This window comes from Uranotaenia lowii, chromosome 3, assembly GCF_029784155.1.
Source record: "Uranotaenia lowii strain MFRU-FL chromosome 3, ASM2978415v1, whole genome shotgun sequence".
NCBI lineage: Eukaryota > Metazoa > Arthropoda > Insecta > Diptera > Culicidae > Uranotaenia > Uranotaenia lowii.
The window spans coordinates 161,469,412-161,488,637 of NC_073693.1; the positions used below are offsets into that span (position 1 = coordinate 161,469,412).

A 19,226-nucleotide genomic window follows, 5' to 3' on the forward strand; every position below is an offset into this window, starting at 1 on the left:
GGATAAGAACTTTCTCAACACACCAGAACTTCGCTCAATCGAAAAATATTGGACGATAGTTAAACAAAACCGTAAGAAGACCCAAAAAAACTTTAAGCAGCGAGAAGCAGATCAAAGCAAACTTGCGTTCTGCGCCAAAGAAAGTGGATAAGGTGACTGTACCAAATCTTTGGCAGGCGTCAAACGAAAGTCTCGCCAATTTGGACTCGGTCGACGGGAATCTTAACTGAATATTTATACTTTTATACATGTTGAACTTAAAAAAGAAAGTTTTTTTTAATAAACAAATGATCAATTAACACGAAATTTAGTTTGACCACTTTTTTATCCGAACACCCTTCAGCAAAGCTTTTCTTATATCTAATTGCACAAGCGGCAAAAATGCTGTAATTTTGAGAAGAGTGAAAACTTTGCTAAATTCATATTTCAATGGAAACTACATGGAATGCATGTAGCTGTACAAATCCCTTTCATTTTCCATTAACTTTTTCCCATACACTTTCCGTGTGTCCCACACACCCTTCAAACGAAATTACCTTCAAAGTACCAAAGCTTGCTGTGTTTTTTTCTGAAAATTTCGTAGCAAATATCTATGTACTTTCTCATGTAGCCTTCATGTGCAGAATTTTTTTCGTGTATTTTTATCGCTGTTATTATTTTGTATTGGGAAAAAGGACAACACTATTTTCTTGAATTGAGAAGTGTGTTTTCTGTTCTTAAAGTAACAATGCTTATGATTATGATGCTTCATGATTTTTCCTTACTGAAAGGAAGCAACGAAGTGGTATATTGCGAACAACGTCCAGATGGTGTCTCCAGATACAGATTCTCCCGAGACGCCAAAGCTTCATACAATGAAAAATTGGTTTATTGTTAAGCGCAAACTTATGAAGGCATTTTTAAAAGAAAACCTTCTAGTTGAAAACCTTATTGAAACGTCCGACAATTCGTTTTCTGGAATGCTATTGGTAGAATCTTTCAAAATGTTACAAGTATATGGGTTTTCAAATAGTCAAATGAAGTTTGAATAAGATGATGAAAAATTCAAAACTTCTGATTGTTGTAAGTTGATTCCAGTTAAGTTTTCAATCGACTTACTCAAGCACCGAACTCTGAAACAAACGACAATGCCACATATCATGCCGGATAATGTAAATCTTAAGTGAGATCTCTATCGTGCTTACAGACAGTTCCATGACCTCTTGCAATTAGCAGTCATAGGCGGTCAGTGTTGTTCGATGAGAGCAAAATTGGCCAGGCAGGACATATTCTAGGCAACAATGTGTCTCGTTTCCTCTCATTCGGATTATCGATATGTGCGCATGCACGTCCGGGAATGATCCTGTCAAGTGATCATCGAGCCCGGCTAATCCCCTACCGGGATTGAATGTGCAAGATAGGCAGATCGTTCACAGATAGCATTACGTTTCCCATTCCTAATCGCCATTGAACCGTACCGGCCGGTAATCCACAGACACACACGGCACGATCAGCGGTAAAATTCCCATCCTGTTAATTCTAATGATCATCTGGAGAGGCGCAATATTGGTTTGCGCCAAGCATCCGATAAAGTGGGGAGATCTTCTTTCCCAGAGGGCCGTGTTGGGACGTTCGAACCAATGATCATAATAATATCTGGAAGAACGGTACCATATCGTAAGTATTTGCGAATCCCGCCAGGTGGTTGTTCTGATCCCGTCGTCGACGACGACTCCGAAGACGTTGTGAACGACCGAGAGAGGATAAAACCAACAAATGGTCGCCGCCCGGTGTGATTGTCATCTCATCTACCAGAACCAGTTCCAAACAATCACATTTACCATAAATCTACACGCCGTAATTGTGTGCAATAAGCAATAAAAATAATTGAATAATTGTTGTCTCTTAATCTGATGATTGGCTTCCCAGCGTGCGTGCGGCGGGCATCTCTCGAGATCGTGGGACCCTCTAGAAATGGAAGACGGGAGGAGGAAATGTCTTCCCGATGAGTTGGGATACCGATCGAGATCGATTTCGCTGGTTCCGACTGGAAGATTTTCGTTGAAGGATAACTGACTCACTCATCCCGGTGAAGATGATGAATCCTTTTTACATCACTAAAATTTATTGTATTTTATAGCTTTTTGTTCTTCTAAATTTTTGTAATCTGTTCTTAAAAATGACGGTCACTTACCTGCGTCCAATATCCGCTGTTTGACTGAATGTTGCCGACTGTGCCAGAATTGCCAGCCTTTGATTTCGTCTTCGGGACTTTTTTCCTCTCGGAACACCAGCATGATGACACTCTGTTAGAAAAAAACAAGGAAAAATGAGAAATTGTTTAAATGAAGATTACAAATTTATGGATTGATAACTAGGCAAGATTACACTCATGATTTAAAATGATGAAAATGCGATGCGGAAAAAATGGAATCTGAATCAATTTTTGTGAATTTAAAACAGTTCTCATCACTTTATTATGAGTTGTGAGCCTACTTGGTTGAACAATTCTACTGAATCAAAGCAATCGGAAGGTTCCCTTTAATTTAACCACGGTATACCAAAACATTTTGATTGCTTTGATTCAGTTCTTATCATGCTTAGTTGAACTTCATTTTTTGTTCTGAGCTTTTAAACCAGATAATGTTTACAGATTGTTTCACGTAAGAGGAAAAGTAAGGAAACAGCGCTAATCACGATCGAGGGAAACAAAATTAACAATAAGGGCTCCCAAGTGTGAGGTGCGCGATAACAAGTTGTAGTAATTAAGCAACTTGTGGTCGTGGTTGAAACATAATTGAAACATTTTAATGAAAAAAACCTTCCGGTTGAAATGTTTTCGAGAAAGGGGGAACTATCATGGTGAGACTGAGTAGGGGAGAACTGTCGCACCAGCGGAGTAAAATGGCCCATCTCATTCTTTCTCAAAAATACACTATCCTTTGGCTCCGAATGGTGTTTTTCTTCCTTTTCATTGTAGCAAACGAGCTTTTTCATAATTTTTTAGATGAAAAGTTCACAGAAACGACTTCAATTCTTAGAAACAGAATGATTAATAAATTCTGCCTAAAACTTGTTATTTTTTATGATTAACATATAAGGTTTTATAGTAAACCAGTCTGCGCTATCTGATCCAACTGCAGCTTTTCGTTATAACACTCGTATGCACTTTCGAATGACTATTAATATTTTATTATATTTCCCTAACTTCCCACAAATTTTAACTTAAATTAATCTTATCAAAATTGGGGCAGAATGCCCGTAAAACCACGTGTTTTAGGCTCAAATTTTGTGTGCTGTCAACTTTTGAGAAAAACCAAATGTCAAAACAAAATGTCTTTCTTTTTACTTGCTGACTCCCAAATTACGATAAGAATGCAAAATTATAACAAATTTCGTGCTTGTTTGAGTTAAAAAGGTGCACCATTATTTGACTCGAAAAAATTATCTGCCGCCATGTTTGCCGCGATATCAGTCAAGAAATTGAATTTCGTTGCCTACCTGAAGGCGTTTTACCTATAAGGATATAAAAAATTGAATTTTGAAAAGCAAAATTTTTGTTAATTTAATCAATAACAAATGATTTTTTGCCAAAGTATGGTTAGTTGCAAAAATACGATGAACATTTAATAGAAAATTTGATATTTCAATTACTATATTCCGTAAAATCATTGTTCCATTTCTCACCACCCATTCGGTATGGTGCGTTCTGTCCACTAGTTTTGGCGTTCTACCCCGCGGCTTGTTTTCTGGTTGTTTAAGATTTTCACAAAAAAGTAACCAAAATCGTGTTTTTAACATATTATTTCTTTTTGATAAGATGTAAATGTGATTCCTGAACCGTCGTGAACTTTCAATTTGGTTCATAGATGATGGGTATCGCTGTAAATAGCGATTATGCTTAACTGGTGCGTCTTGTACAGTTTCCCCTAATTTAGGCATTTATTTCAACTCAACTGCACCGCGATGTAAGAAAGAGAAAAGTGGAGTTGAAACGAAATGTATAACTTCCTGTGGTGTATTTTAACACGAATAACAAATGGCAAACTGCATTCGTGATGTTGAGGATTGGAAAATCAAATAGTCTGCAGACAAAACAAATTCCTTCCTTCCATCGAGTTCACGCTTATTTCCGCTAGAACTTACACATCAAGGCGATGACAAGAAAGTCTACGGCAGATGTGAATGTTTTTTTTTCGAATCTTAAAGGAATTTTTCCACGCAGTAATTTCAGGGATGATTGATCGAGTCTTTTTCCTTATGGAAGATGCAAATTCCTAAGCCCGCGGTGTACGTTCTAATCAATTCAAGCTCAGACGTATGTATGTTTTTGATGGAATGTTCGCCCTGGAACACCGGAAGCGAATGACAAATTGAGTTCCCGAGGCTGACTATCGACGATTCATACACGCAAAACGCGGTGCGGCGCAGTTTCCTAATTTAAATATTTGCTCAGGAGATTAATTACCCGCTGTAATCCAGGCGAATGTTTGGATTTCGGATTTCTCAAGGTTCGAAGTGGAAGCTTGAGCTGTGGGAAAAAATTCTAGCAACAACAACTAGAGGAATTTCCAAAGGGGGCTCAGTCCGTCGTAGGCTTCAAAGTTGTAGGAAGGGTGTGCATTGCTGCGGAAAATCGCCTTTTACACAGTCGCTTGGGCGCGCAAGTGTCCATAGTATGAAAACATGCGTCCGCAATTTATGAAAACAGAAGCGTGGTGTTGTGTGTGTTTTGGTGGGGAAGAGAAATTATCACCTCTAAAGGAAAAAAGGGTGGCGCGATGTAATCAGCAAACTTGACGAGATTGTGTGAGCTTCAGCTATTTCAACGAAGGGGATCGGTCCATGTGAAATGATTCTCTGGTGACTGGAGAAGGTAGAAGAGGTGGGGGACCGGCTAGCAGAGATCAACTTCAAAAGTCTGGAAGCTTTGGCGGAGGTTGATCTGCTTGTAGACACAAAAACCAACATCATCTTCCACTATCGATCGTGGAGGAACATGTCTGAAGCGAGGCAAAAAATAACTACATCTCACAACTGCCGACCGTGTCCACGTATCACTTGGCTCATCAGCCGTACGAAAAAAAAAGCAGAAAGGAACAATCCAAAGGTGGGGGAAAAGAAGCTGAGTGGGCAGTGGGCAGGAAATGTTTGATCGGAGATGAGCAAGGCGACGAGAGAAAATAATTATTATAAATAAGTAAACTGACTAATAGTTAAAAGATATAGATACATTACAAACAAGGCATTTTGAGATATAAATCTTAATTAAAATTGCACTATGTTTTCTGCATTTACAGTTAGAAGAAAGCCTTTCCTGTCTTCTCGATCGTTTGTGTCTCTGCGGGCAGTTTTTTTTCCTCCCCGTTTGCTGGCTAGCTCGTCTTCGGTTGTTGTTTTTGCTCCATGTGCGAATGTGTTTCCATTTCTTCGTCCTCCTACCCGAGACGAGCGAGAGATGTCCACGCAGATCGGTTCGCTACGCGACTGACATTTCTCTCGGCACAGATTTGAAAAATGTTTCTCTGGTAATATTTTTATGTTTTATTTGCTGATCCTCTGCAATATATACTACACAACGGCAATTAATAAATACCGAGGCTCGCGCGCACTTCGACTGGTCCACACGGAGCTGACGGAAGATGAGATGCTGTGTACTATAGCGTGAAACATTTCGTCGTGTCCAGTTTCCCCCCGCTCAGTTCTTCAGAGAAAATCGAGAAGATGGAGCCCTGTAACGCGTTTCATTGCTTATTAGCGTGATGTTCCCACCAGCATCTGGCGTTCGGTACCGCTTATTCCACTGTCAAAAACGCCTCCGGGCAACACTTCCCAAGCCCTCGAAAGATATGCATTCCATATGAATAGCTAAGAGAAAGCAAACAGCCGCGCTTGTATCGAAACAAACAAAATAGCGCAGCGGAAAAAAAACGGAAACTTCCTCCGGAATCGAACAAACAAACAATCAACCCATCGATTGTGTCTGCTTTCCATGAATGGTGTAGAATTTAAATAATTTTATTGTGAAAATGAATAATTACTCTTGGTGCGAGTCCCACCAGAAAAAAAAACTGCTGCCAAAGAAAAAAGATCCGATGATGAGCATCGCAAATCTAATCACCATATGAAAAAGTCGAAATCAGACAAATGAACCTACGGAAGCATATGCGGCAAAGAAGAGAGAGTGACAATCACGGAGGAAGAAAAAGGCAAATCGGAAGCCGAAAGGGTGGAACAGACAATTGCACACGAACAAAGCCGAGCACGACTCATCCAAACTTTGGCTATGGAGGGAGCATCGCGTAAGATGCGATCATCCTATTCTTCTAGCCCAGCATCCTTCGGCTGTTGCTCACTCGGAAAAGGTGCTTCCTCCACCGTACGGGTGCATTACGGTGAGTAAATGTTTATCTTCCGAGAGGGCATCTGTTTCTGCGAACAAACGGAACCATCCGTCGTCTTCGTTCGAAATAACTAAAAAAAAACGTTATATGCAAATTTCAATTTGATACCTCCCGGCGGTGGAACGTCGCCGTTAGGAACTTTTATTTCTTCCGATTTTCCGGCCGAAAGGGTTTTCATCTTTCGGGATGGGATAGATGATGATAAATTATGAAGGAGCACCGCTAGGAGTAGGAAAAAAGTGCACCCGGGATGAATCGAAACTGTATCATTTTAATTGTTCCTTTTTTATCCCGATGATATACAACATTCGTTGAAGTGGGGATATTCCGTTTAAAATCGCTGTCACTCAGCTATATTTCAAAATAAAAATGACTAAAAATAAAATGACTATACCGAACCATGGATGAATAAATTTTAAATCCCTTAAAATACTGGAAAAAACTAGAATGAAAATAAATCCTCAAAATACATCTTGCATAGAAACATGCGATCAGTCCTGATTTGTACTCAAGCACAAAACAGTTGGTTTTTTTCGAAGACGTTGATCGTTAAACTTGATGGAAGTCGAGAACTGAAAATAAAGCCTATGACAAAAACTCCACATTTTTGAAGGATTTATCTTCAAATGCACTCACGAAACTACTCATGCGACATAAGTCTTAGTAACCTATGAGTAAGCAGGAAAAAAGACAGTTTTTTTCATTCGAAATCTATCCGTGATTGCGTAAACAGTGAAGCTACTTCTATACACTCTCAGTCTGTTTTAGTTCTGAGAATATTCTTCGACAAAAACAAGAAGCGAACAAGAGAACAAACGGACAGAGAGTGCTTTTTCCATCGATATGCCTCCATCCTGACTTTCCGCGCTCTTGGCTTCATGAAAAATACGCAAAACAGTGAGATATTTTCTCTTGTATGTGAGCAAGAATTTATCTTTAACATTTACACGTTCGTAGCCACGCTCATTTTGGTTGTTTTACCAGCCAGGCCCAAAGAAATTCTAGGAGCGAGAAAGGAAATAGGGAGAACTCCACTATTTGCAACGTGTGGCTAAACTGAGCGGCCAGCTTGAGTAAGAGAGCGTCACACGTTTTTGATGTGACGGGGCCTCTAAGGAAATACACCTGTCACACGAATATGGGTCCCATGGCGACGAACATGTTAAAAAAGACGATGAATTCCAATCGAAATGCTTAACTTATCCAGAGCAAAATTAAAATTGATAAGTGCTGGCCACAGGGTTCCCAACATTTTTTCCAAAAATTCAGGCAGCTTGAAAATGAAAATCAAGGAGAATCAGGCTAACATAAAGTGATCGAGCTGAGTGATGTCATGCTTTTTTTTTTTTTTTTCATATTTCCTATCAAAGATTGACCAGCTTTCAACGTTTAACTGACGAAATATAGCGTTTCTTCAAAGATGTGATTCGACAGTTGCTTGAAAATCTACCTTTTTGGACTTGTTTTATTCAAACTTTAATATTTGAGATACTTATCAAAGCCTTTTGCAAACATTCTTCATAGAAGTTCTCGCGTAGTTAAGCTTAAATGTGGCAGAACGTTTTCCTAGCAAAAGATACCCAAGAACAGTTTTAGAAACTTGAAACAAAAATTTCGATTTCTATAGCAATGTTCATTAATATTAATCCTCTGGTCAATTAATTTTGAAAAAAGCACAAGCAATCGGCTGATTGTCGGGCGAAACGTGATATGTTTAACCGTGAAACGTCCTGCTTTTTATAAGGAGTTTCGCAATATCCAAGATAAATAGCAACATTTATAAAACCAGTTATGAAACATTGATATAAGATTTGAATCGAAAAGTTATTGAAGTTATTGAGATGAAAGTTGGAATGACGACGAGCAAGCACTTAATTTCTATCGAGTTTTGAACGGATCTGTATACAAATTCTGTAAAAACCAAAACATCAGGCAAATTCAGGCTGACTTCCAAAAATCAAGCTGACTTCCAAAAATCAAGCTGATTTCCAAAAATCAGGGAAAAACGAGGCTAATCAGGTTATCTGGATAGACCTTCAAAAACAGGCAAATCCTGAAAAATCAGGCACATCGGCATCTCTGGCTGGCCTAGTTTGCTTACGGCAGAGATGCCATTTTTTTCAGGATTTGCCTGATTTTGCTATGCTTAGCCTGACAACCTGATAAGCCATTGAATTTCCTTGATTTTTGAAAATATGCCTGATTTTGTCTGATTTCCGCGAATGTGATGAAAAATGGGTAGTAAGGAACTGGATAAGGAACCATTGCTAAAATGAAAATTTGCGACGAAAAAAAAGGAATTCACATTGAGGGAAATTTCCGTTACTTTGATGTAGCCTGATTTTTTTTTCACCATTCCCTGATTTTTGAAAAAAAAATTTTGGCAACCCTGGCTTGCGGATGAAAATCTATCTCACGGGGGACCATTCAAATATTACGTAACGCTTTAAGGGTGGAGAGGGGGTATAGAAGCTTGTTACGCTTTGTGGATTTTTCTTGGAAAATTCTATGACGAATGTGTTACGTAGGGGGGAGGGGGGTCGAAAATGCTCGAAAATTGCGTTACGTAATATTTGAACGGCCCCCGGGTGTTTTGATCGTCAAATTCTATCGGAAGATAACGATATTTGGAATCCCTGCTTATGATACATCCAACAATCAGAGCATCAAAATAAAGGGCGGTTCCGATGCTGATTTTTTGTCCCAAAAATTATATGATGGCGATTAACTGAACATTTTGACAAATTTGTTGTGAAAATTGAAGAAGAATTGATATAGAAAACGAAGAGATATCTCAAAATATGTCTACATGAGTTTATTTGTTCGCAGTTTTGAACTGGTCAATTTTTTGAAAGCAAGCTCATGTTATCACCTTCAACCGGAAATTTAAAGACCTTAATCATCTTTATTTTTTTTATCACCATTTGAACAAACTCTATTTTTTAATGCGTACATGAGATCTCGGGCTCCTACGGCCATCCTTATGGACGACAAAACGAACACGAAGATGAATTTTGGGCAACTTTTCGGGAAAAAAAACTAGTCTAATAGATGTTGTCCTAGCAAGTTCTAGTTCAATAAAAAAAGTCCAGGAAAAATTTTCATTTTGGGTTGTTGCAGTTGGGGACAAAACCCGTGTTTTGTGACGAACAAGATCATGAAGCAGGAGAACTAATGTAAGGACTGTAAATTTTTGTTCAGATTTGGTAAGCTATCGCACGTATCGAGTCGACGGGGTGCATTTTGTCGAAAAAATATTGTCTACAACTCAAAGTAACTTTGTAAGTAACAAATATTATGGAAGTGGCAAGCAGAACTTGAAAAAGAATTGAAAGGGGGCTCGGGATGCAACCGGAGGATTGAGATAAAGGGAGATTGTGAAACAGTTGTGGAACTTTGATCATTACTATTCCAAAAGCAAAGAATTCTCTCTCTATTGCAATCCTCCGTATGCAACAGAGTTCGAAAGATGATGGGATAAAATTATCACTTAGGTTAGCCCAGATTATGATTAGTTTCGAGATATCATCAAAACCAAATTGGTTGATTTTTTTTTTCTTATTTTGAATTTGAAGTGCAATTGCTGCATCACTTTGGAAAACTTGATCTGCATTTTTAATAAAACTCTAAAGTGTTCAAAATAATGCTTGAGTTAATAGGGTGTTGCTATTTTTCATAACAAGTGCACTTGATAGCTTGTTTTAAATCTCTCGTTGCCTCATTGTCCAATTTCACGGCCCTTGGCACCGCGGCAGGCACTAAATATAAAGAGTGCTCACGAAAAGCGGCATTTTCGTCTGCTCGATATTCTCGGTCGCTCCGAGCGTTGGTAAAAATCTAAACCAGATATTCTGTAAACAAGTTTTTCCTGCTGCCATGCCGGTTGTTCGGTTGGGAAGATGATGATATAGCTGCTGCTGTCTACCTGTCTGGCCAAAGCGTTGGCGGTGCGCAAACAAAATCAACAAACACTCGCCGGGCTGGCTGCCGCGACACGGTTTCTACAAATTCCGGTGCGCTCGAGATTCGCTCGTCGTTATTAATCATATGTATGTATGGCGTGTTCGCGGCTTTCAAAGGCAGCAGCAGTCAGGCACGAGCCCGCAGATTCACAAACAAAACGTTGGACCACCTTCTCCCGTCCTCCGGCCGGACCCGAGAGACGAGGTCAAGGTAAACCGGCTGGCTCATCCGCATCATCTCGGGCACTTGTTGTTCTGTGGTTGGTCTCGGGAAGAAGAGCACAGACGAAAAAACACACACAGAATACGACCGCGGGTGATCCCGAAAACAGGACTAACTGGTTCATCCCATCAACAAATCTCGGGCCCCCAGAACGATAGAGACCGATCGGCGCCTGGAAGTTGTGGGACTTCCTTTATCAATTTCAGACCAATTTTCCAGTATTGTCTTCTGAGAGGGGGTATGACTCCGGTCATCATCGACGTGACGACAACAACGGTTTGGAATCGTCCCGGTAAGTCTTCGAAACGATCCGACACCTTTCGCTCAACAAAAGTCATATGCATCGATGAGTACGCGATGATACGCACAAAAACATAATTCCCGACTTTGAAGTCTGAAGCTGATGAGTAAGTAAAAGCAAGCTGAAGGGCGAAACCAAAAAAAATTGAAGGGTCCCGTACGAATTTCGTCACATTCCTTTTAAGCGCCCGGCATAAAATAGCAAAACGGGTGAAAAAAAAACACAACGACGGTGACGAAGTGTTTGAAAGAAGATACTTTAGCTCGATCAAAACGGGACACAACACAGTGTAACGGTGATGAAAAGCGAAAGGGTTCGATCCTTCCGGAACGGAAGGGTTAAAAAAAAGTCGTGCGTCTTTTGTCGATCGTTACAAGTAGGATTTAGAAAATAATACATTTAGTAGATTGAAGATTTTTTTTTTCGGAACAAATTCAATTGAATGTGTCGACTCCGATTACAGTTTTTGGCTGACATTGATAATCTGATTGAAGAAAACTCTGACGGGAGGTCCTGTTCAAAATCGAATTTAACTTTTCTACTTTATTCCAATTAAAGAAAAAGATGATGAGTTCAACATTTGTTTGTCATTTGATCATTTAAGTACAAATAACGCTTTCTAGTCTATTTTTTTCAAATCAGTCGTAAGTCAGTCACTTTTCTATACGTCAACCGCTTTTTAGTTAAACTTTGAATGGATAACTGGAAGTGTAAAGCCGGTTATGCGGGCCATAGACTACACCACATTTGTACAAATGCGCTGAAATTCGATGAAATTCTGTCGCTGTGAATACGATTTGCATAATTAATGGCACTGTTTGAACGACCGCGCAAACAGTTTGAAAAAAATCGGTCGGGATCGAAATATTTTGTACAAACTGTGCCTCTGTGGCATGGTGTATGGTACTGTTGGTACAAAATTCAGGCCATTTACTCAACTCCAGCTGAGGTGGTGGTGGTTTTTGTTGTTGCTGTTGCTGTTTTTCGCGCTAAATTTGTTTGTATCGTGTGTGGACGAGCATAGATAAAACAATCGTCGTAGAATCTTCCAATTTTGCACACGCCATTTGTGTAGTCTATGGCCCGCTTTACACATAACACCACATTTGTACAAATGCGATGAAAATCCATGAAATACATCGTGAAGAGGAATTGTGTATGGCACTGCTTGAATGATCACGCAATCGGTCTGAAAAAAAAAATCGAACAGGATCAAAGTTTTTTGTGCAATCACCTTTTTGTGGCATGGTGAATATATGGAGTTGCTTGTACAAATTCCAGACCATTTACTCAACCCCAGTCGGGGTAGAGGTTTTTTGTGTTTCAGTTGCTATTTTCGCCTGTGATCGTTTGTGTTCGCACGAACACATGTTCGTATCGTGTGTGGGCGAGCATAGAATCTAACAGTCGTCGTACAATCATGGAATTTGCTCATCATGCGGTGTAATGTATGACCCGCTCTAAGCTTAAAACGACAATTGGCAACACTGGACAAAAATTTTAAATATATGAACCAGAAAAAAAAATGGGTCAGTCACTGTTCGAAACTTGTAAGCAGATATGTCAACGTGCCTGATTTTTAAGGATTTGCCTGGCTTTTCGAGGCTCTGTTTGACAACCTGATAAGTCATTGAATTTCCCTGATTTTGCCTGATTCTTGTGAAAGTGATGAAAAATGGGTAGTAAGGAACTGGATTAGGTGCCATTGCTGAAGTTAAAAAGTGAAAATGTGTCTGAAACAAAGCAATCGAAACATTTTCTTTAATTCTTATTTAAAAAAGGGAATTAAAAGGAATCTTTCGATTTCTTTGGTTCAGTAAAATTATTCAAACCAAGTAGGCTCACAACATAGAGACAACATGTGGAGTGATGACCAAAAAATGAAGGTCATCACTTTGAGTGAAATTTCCGTAACTTTAACGTAGCTTGATTTTGCCTGATTTTTATTTCACCAGTTCCCTGATTTAAAAAAAAAAAAAGTTGCCAACCCTGTTTGTAAGCATGGTCGGCATTTCTCTTCAGTTCGACTTGCTCAGTGAAAGAGAGTGAGATAAATTGCACTGTCAACAAGAGTGAGATTGTGTACACACAAGAGTAAGCGAGAGCATTCACATCTGCTGATGAAGAGAAATTCCTTCTCCGAAAAATTAAAAAAAAAACTCTTTTAAGACTTTATGAGTTTTTCATTGCACAAGTTTGCAAATTGAGCATGCCTCATACATGAAACAATAGTTTTGTTGTTTTTTTAGTTCCAGCATGAATTTTGATCTTAAACGATTACAAGTCTTTTAAAAAACTACTGTTTCTGGCCGGAAAGTAAAAAAATGCTGCAGTAAATTTCTAATTGCCTCACCTCGATAAGCAGCGTTGCCAGATCTATGGATTTCTCCGGATCTACGGATTTTCAGCATTTCCTACGGATATTCTACGAACTATCGAAAAAATCATAGGGATTCTGTGGATAAACGTAAATTCTATCTGACGACCAAAAAAGAAGGTCATAAAGTTTCATTTTTGCCAAAATCAGTACATTTTACGATTTTCGTTAAACCTACGGACTTGAGCGGTTTGCAATCTGGCAACGCTGAGGAGTGCAGGTACACGGCAGCGTTGCCAGATCCACGGAATTCTCCGTAGATCTACGGTTTTCAGCATTTCAGCATCGAAGCTCAAAATTTCTGGATTATCAGCATTTCCTACTGATTATCAAAAAAAATTATAGGGATTCTGCGGATATTCCATCTGACAACTAAAAAAAAGGCCATCAAGTTTCATTTTGCCAAAATCAGTACATTTTTTGTTTTTCGTCAAACCTACGGATTTTAGCGGTATGAAATCTGGCAACGCTGGTGGTAAGGAATGGAAACAATATTGAAGCTAGGCTAGGATTCTCTTTATCTCGATGATATGCGAGAGCACTTAAGCCTAGTCCACATTAGGAGACGGTTCGTCTCGAGACGGTCTCAGCGTCTCCCATTTTCTTCGGGAGACATTGAGACCGTCTCAGGTTTCCAACAACAACAACAACAAACAACAAAGTTCGTCTAATCGCAGTTCATGTTGCCTAGTGTGGACTAGGCTTTACATTAGCTGTCCGAGTCAGAGATGCCAATGTGCCTGATTTTTCAGGTATTGCCTGATTTTTCGAGACTCAGCCTGACAACCTGATAAGCCATTGAATTTGCTTGATTTTTTGAAATATGCCTGATTTTGCTGATTTTTGCGAATGTGATGAAAAATGGATAGTAAAGAACTGGATTAACATTGCTGAAGTGAAAAATCGGAAATGTGGCTGAATCAAAGCTATCGAAAGATTCTTTTGAATTCTTATTTAAAAAAGGGAATCTTTCGATTGCTTTAATGGTTTGATTCAGTAGAATTATTCAACCAAGTAAACTCACAACACATATTAGAGAGAAAATGAGGAGCGGTGACCAAAAAAAAGGTCATCACTTTTAGCAAAATTTTCGTTACTTTATCGTAGCCTGATTTTTATTTCACCAGTTCCCTGATTTTTGAAAAAAAAAAATGTTGGCAACCCTGGTCCGAGTCGCTTACAGCTCGTGTAAACTCGGATTTAACGAGTGGAGCATGATCAGCGAAAGAGGATTGCATTCGGAAAACACACTGAAAACCGAGTTGTTTTCTTTTTGCTCTTTGTTGTTTGGGAGGAGCCGCCTAACCCTGCTTGTGAGCCACGTACAAACATATCCCGCGTAAGCTTTCATTACGTCGTATGAAACAAAAAGTGAACAAACAGTTTCATTACGGAAAAATACAAAAACTGGCATAAACTAGTCACTACATTTTTCATTAGGAATATTTGTTTTACTTAAATCAAAATGTTGATCAAAAGATCAATGTGGCTAAATTTTGAATCTGTTTTTAAATTTTTATGTTGAATTTATAACGCATATTTTAACTTTTTCTACAGATATGCGTGTCTTTAAAAAGTTTGGTTTTATGAGGATTTGTTGTATACATTTTGCAAATTTTCATCTCTCGGCCTGTTTAAAATTCGCAAATACTCTACTGAATCACCCTGTGCGCCGAACGCGTTGAAATAAAAATATATACAACTACATCTAATATGCTGAATCTGATTATGAAACCTAACAAAAGGCTGTATCTACTGACCTTGACCGTTTGGCTCTTGAGTGGCTTGTCCGGATCGTGGATGTACTCGAGCGTGATGCCGTAGAATTGGCCCTTGTTGATGTACGTTATCCGATCGTCCTCCCGCCGCTGTGACGAGCTGATCGGCGATTCCAGGAAGTACTTGAAGCCCACGTTGGAGAATCTGTGTCAATAAGGGGGAAAAAATGGCAAAAATCATTAGCTCATGTAATTGTTATGGTGTTATAATGAGTTCTTGAGTAGGCCCATTTACGGGGCTAAGTAGGTTCGATTTGGAGAGCTGTCAATAGGATTGACCCCTCGAGCGATGCTTATTATTGGATATAGGAATGGCGAAGAAGACAGCAATCGGTTACGGTCCGGGGCTCATTAGTTGAGACAGAATGGATTTATGAACAACATAATTGAAAGTTTCGAAATTCTTTGCCCAAATGTGGCGACGATGCTCGTTGTCTGCAACTAAATTGCACTTCGAGTTAGACGCAGCCGAAGCTTAACATGTGCGCAGATATAACGGGCTTTCAGCAGCTATAGAAAAGGTTTGTTTTCTCCACAATCGCTATGCATTTGTCTATTTTGTCGATACGGGCTCACAAGGGCCAATTCGATACGATGCGACGCGACGCAACGACATGGTTTAAATTAAAAAAAAAAACCCATTCGTATATGCACATCGTTGAGCCCGGAGGGGACAGGCGAGCGAGACGAAAAAGCTTAAGACACAATTAGAAATTTCTTTGAATTAACAGAAGGGTATCGTAGCAATAAAATCGAAAATTCCTTAACCGGGCGATCGTGCGCGAGTGTGCGTGCGTGATGTCCACACAGCTGTCAGTTGCTTTGGTTTTGATTCGATCCTCCTAGCAGCGGATCAATAAAGCTGAAAATTCCACGGTGCATTAGTGTTGTTATCCACTGGCTGCTCCGTGTTGCCCGCGACAGCGTTGACAGATGACCGCGAAGGAATTTGCTCTCTTTTTAGCGTTGTTGAAGATCGATGCACAAAACTACGAAAACAAAAACAAACAAACCGATGAAAGTACCTACTGAAGACGCGCACATTCCTTATCGAGAGTCATCAACGGCAAACGCGAAGGGTTTGGCCTGGTCAGTTCGTTCCTAAGCCGTAGCAATGCTTGAGAGATCGATCATTCGTCGATCGATCGATCGCGATCGTCCGTCATAAAGATGTTGCCGGGTACGGGTAGCACGCGGTTTTTACCATTTTTAAACGCGCGCGGTGCATCGGCCACGATAGTAGGTATACGGTTGATTTAATTTCAACCTTTTTTTTCTCTTTCTTTTGCTTAGAGCGAACTATATTACCGTTCTGCGATCATCTCGATAGGTTGGTTTGTTTTTAAGGATCGGAGCCTGCAGGCCGGCTGACAAACTTGGGACCTTAGCGCGCTCAAACACGGAGGATAATTGCCTTGCGCAACTAATTGATCTTTAATTCCTCCAATCTTGGACTCGGACTGTTGCTGCGGATGGTATGAAGCGCTAGATTGTGCTGCGATCGATGGATGCTGCGGAAGGTTTTCCGAGAAAACTGTCAACCGCTTATCGCGGTTGAATTGTGTGTTTCTTTGAGCTATGGAAAATGGTTCAAATCTTTGGTCCATACAATGTGAACGACGTTTGATCTAAATAGTTTCAAAGATATTGTTGTCTCTTAAACGATCATATGCTGAAAAAGTATCTGAAATTCATCGGACTTACTTGAGATCAATAAAAAAAAAACAGTTTTTACTCCAGAATGTTTTGGCTGAAGGTCTACTAAATTCCGACAATATTTTCCAGTTCTCTCATCCAGTTCATCAATGTCCATTTGATTTTTAGCCATCAGGATGCACTGCTTGTTGCAGAAACAACATGACGATAATTTTCTCCCTTGAAGCCCGCGCGGGAGAAAATTGGTTTCCAAATTTACAAACATGGCGGACTTTCTATTATATCCGATTTAAACTGACTTCAGACGACATTTTATACGATCTTTTCACTGTGCAGTTGGAATGGCGATTCGCAGCACTATTGAAAACGACTTGAGTTATCATTTCTGTTACGATTTCATGCTTTCTGGGCGTGAGAAGTGACACGTGAAATGTGAGAAATGAGATGTGAAAAGTGAGTCGTGAGAAGTGAAATGTGAAAAGCGAAACGTCATACTTGAGACATGAGTTATAAGTCGTGAGGCGTGAGAAGTAAGAGTAATATATAAGCTATGTGGTTTATCTATAGGTGGGGGCAAGAGTACCCTTGCACGAGTGTGAGAATCAGTTTTTTCAATGTTTTGATTGCTACGTCACAAACGTTCATGAGCGTCTCGACGTTGAAATCGCCATCCACCGACGGCATACAATGTTTCATGTAATTTCATAAATAACAATCAAAGCACCCTTTTATTCACGATTTTTCTTCCTGACGCGCAGCTCGGCGACACTATTTGTTCTAATTAATAAACAACTTGATTTGCGTCCCTAACATTACTCCTCATAAGTATACATGGCTACATTTGGGCGCTTAACACTTGACTCCGTGATGGCGTCGCGTTACGTCACAATCGTTCATAAACAACTGTATGGATGCAACGAACTAATACTAAAGTTTTTGGTTGTCCCCACCTATAGATAAACCACATAGATATGTAAGGAGTGATATGTCAGAAGTGATACGAGAAAAGTAAGACGTGAGAACTTAAAATCTAAGACGTATTGCATGACGGGGAGTTTATCTCCGTTTACTATTTTTTAAATAATTTGTGAATGATAAATTTTGATGTAAAACAGAGACTCGAGAGAAACTGCTTTGATTTCTCTACAATAAATAGGTATTCAGTCTGATATTATGAGCATAGTTTTAATAATCAGGAATGTGCTTGTAACTTCACTTTGAAATAGCCAAAATTTTGTAATGTATTTTGCTTATGAAAACACATTGAACTGTTTATAAACCATAGAAATAACATTTTCTCAGCCTCTTGTTTCAGCCTGCGATTATTCAGCTGCATCTCGGAGGAATCAACCGAATGTTTTTATCCATGTATGTATGAAATGCATCTAGTTACCCGTGCAGCTTCCCGTCATTCAGCTGTCACCGACCGGCGACTGTTGTTGATTTTAAACAAAAACCGCTGCTGCTGCGGCGTAACGCTTGTTTTCTCACCAACAAACTGCTGTTTGTCCGCCATGCGGAGTCGAGCAATCGAGATGGGGCATGTTCAAAGAATTTCACTCAACAATTTCCGTCGACGATTCTTACAGCCAAGCCAAGTGATGGGATTATTCCGGTGCCCACGTCACAAATGTCCAAAGGCGAGTGTGACAATGGTGGCGCATGCATAACATTTTTGACGTCCTCGTCGAGAATCGCAGCAACCTGAGTTAGTGAAATGTACTTCAATCGGAAGAGCCAGAGAGAAAGGTCCCGGTTGCTGCGTCGAGGTCGCCGTTGCTATAAAACTTACAACTTTTGGAATATATGAATGAGTTATCCACGGCGCCATTCGGCATCTTTCAGTGATGTCGGAAAGCGGAATCGGAATCACATTTCGTTGTAACGAAATTACTTTCAGGGCCGTTGGACGTCGTCTTCGTTGTGAATATTCTTATTCGATTTTGACAGTGAAGAAATGCGAACATGCGTGGACGACATAAAATAATTGATCTATGATACCAATTATCCCAGGAAAAGCGGACGACGAATCGAAGCGAGGGCTTTGCGCAGAATATCCACCACCGATCGAAGGGTGCACCTCGTCGCAAAATGAATAATGGAGAGATGCATGTGTACATATCGTTATAATAAAGATTATGATTATCTTTATGTTTATTTTATGTGCGTTTTCCTGTGATCCGTTCTTTCTCTGTCAGCAAACTTTTTCACTTGTGGTCGGCTGAAAAAAAAAACCTTCGATTCGGATTCGTTTTTCTTTCCCAAAGTTTTGTGGGTTTCGTTCGCAAATAGACACTTGAGTCACTTGTTCTGTAGGAGTTTCTGCTTTGATTTGCGGGGAGAACACCAACGTTGTGACTGTTTTGCCATCCAACCAACGTTTGGGACCGCAAATGATTTGTTTTTCATGTGATGTGTAGGTACTTTCGCAGTACGAGGTTAATATTTTTTTGCTCTTACAGTACTACAACGACGGCATGGCAGGGAGATTTGGTGTACGTTATAAATATTATTGTAATATATTTGTTCTGCTGCATCGTAGCAAT

General features: G+C 39.7%; 1 protein-coding gene across 3 annotated transcripts in view; it reads right to left on the reverse strand.

The window, feature by feature from the left end:
- The window catches only part of LOC129758316 (protein grainyhead), a 581,995-nt gene that overhangs the window by 76,302 nt on the left and 486,467 nt on the right, over positions 1-19,226 (reverse strand). For all 3 annotated transcript variants that reach the window (XM_055755800.1, XM_055755801.1, XM_055755799.1), the window contains 2 exons: positions 15,007-15,169; positions 2,174-2,285 (listed from right to left, as the gene is read on the reverse strand). In XM_055755800.1, coding sequence (XP_055611775.1) covers positions 2,174-2,285; positions 15,007-15,169 — 275 coding nt within the window. The remainder of the gene's footprint in view (positions 1-2,173; positions 2,286-15,006; positions 15,170-19,226) is intronic.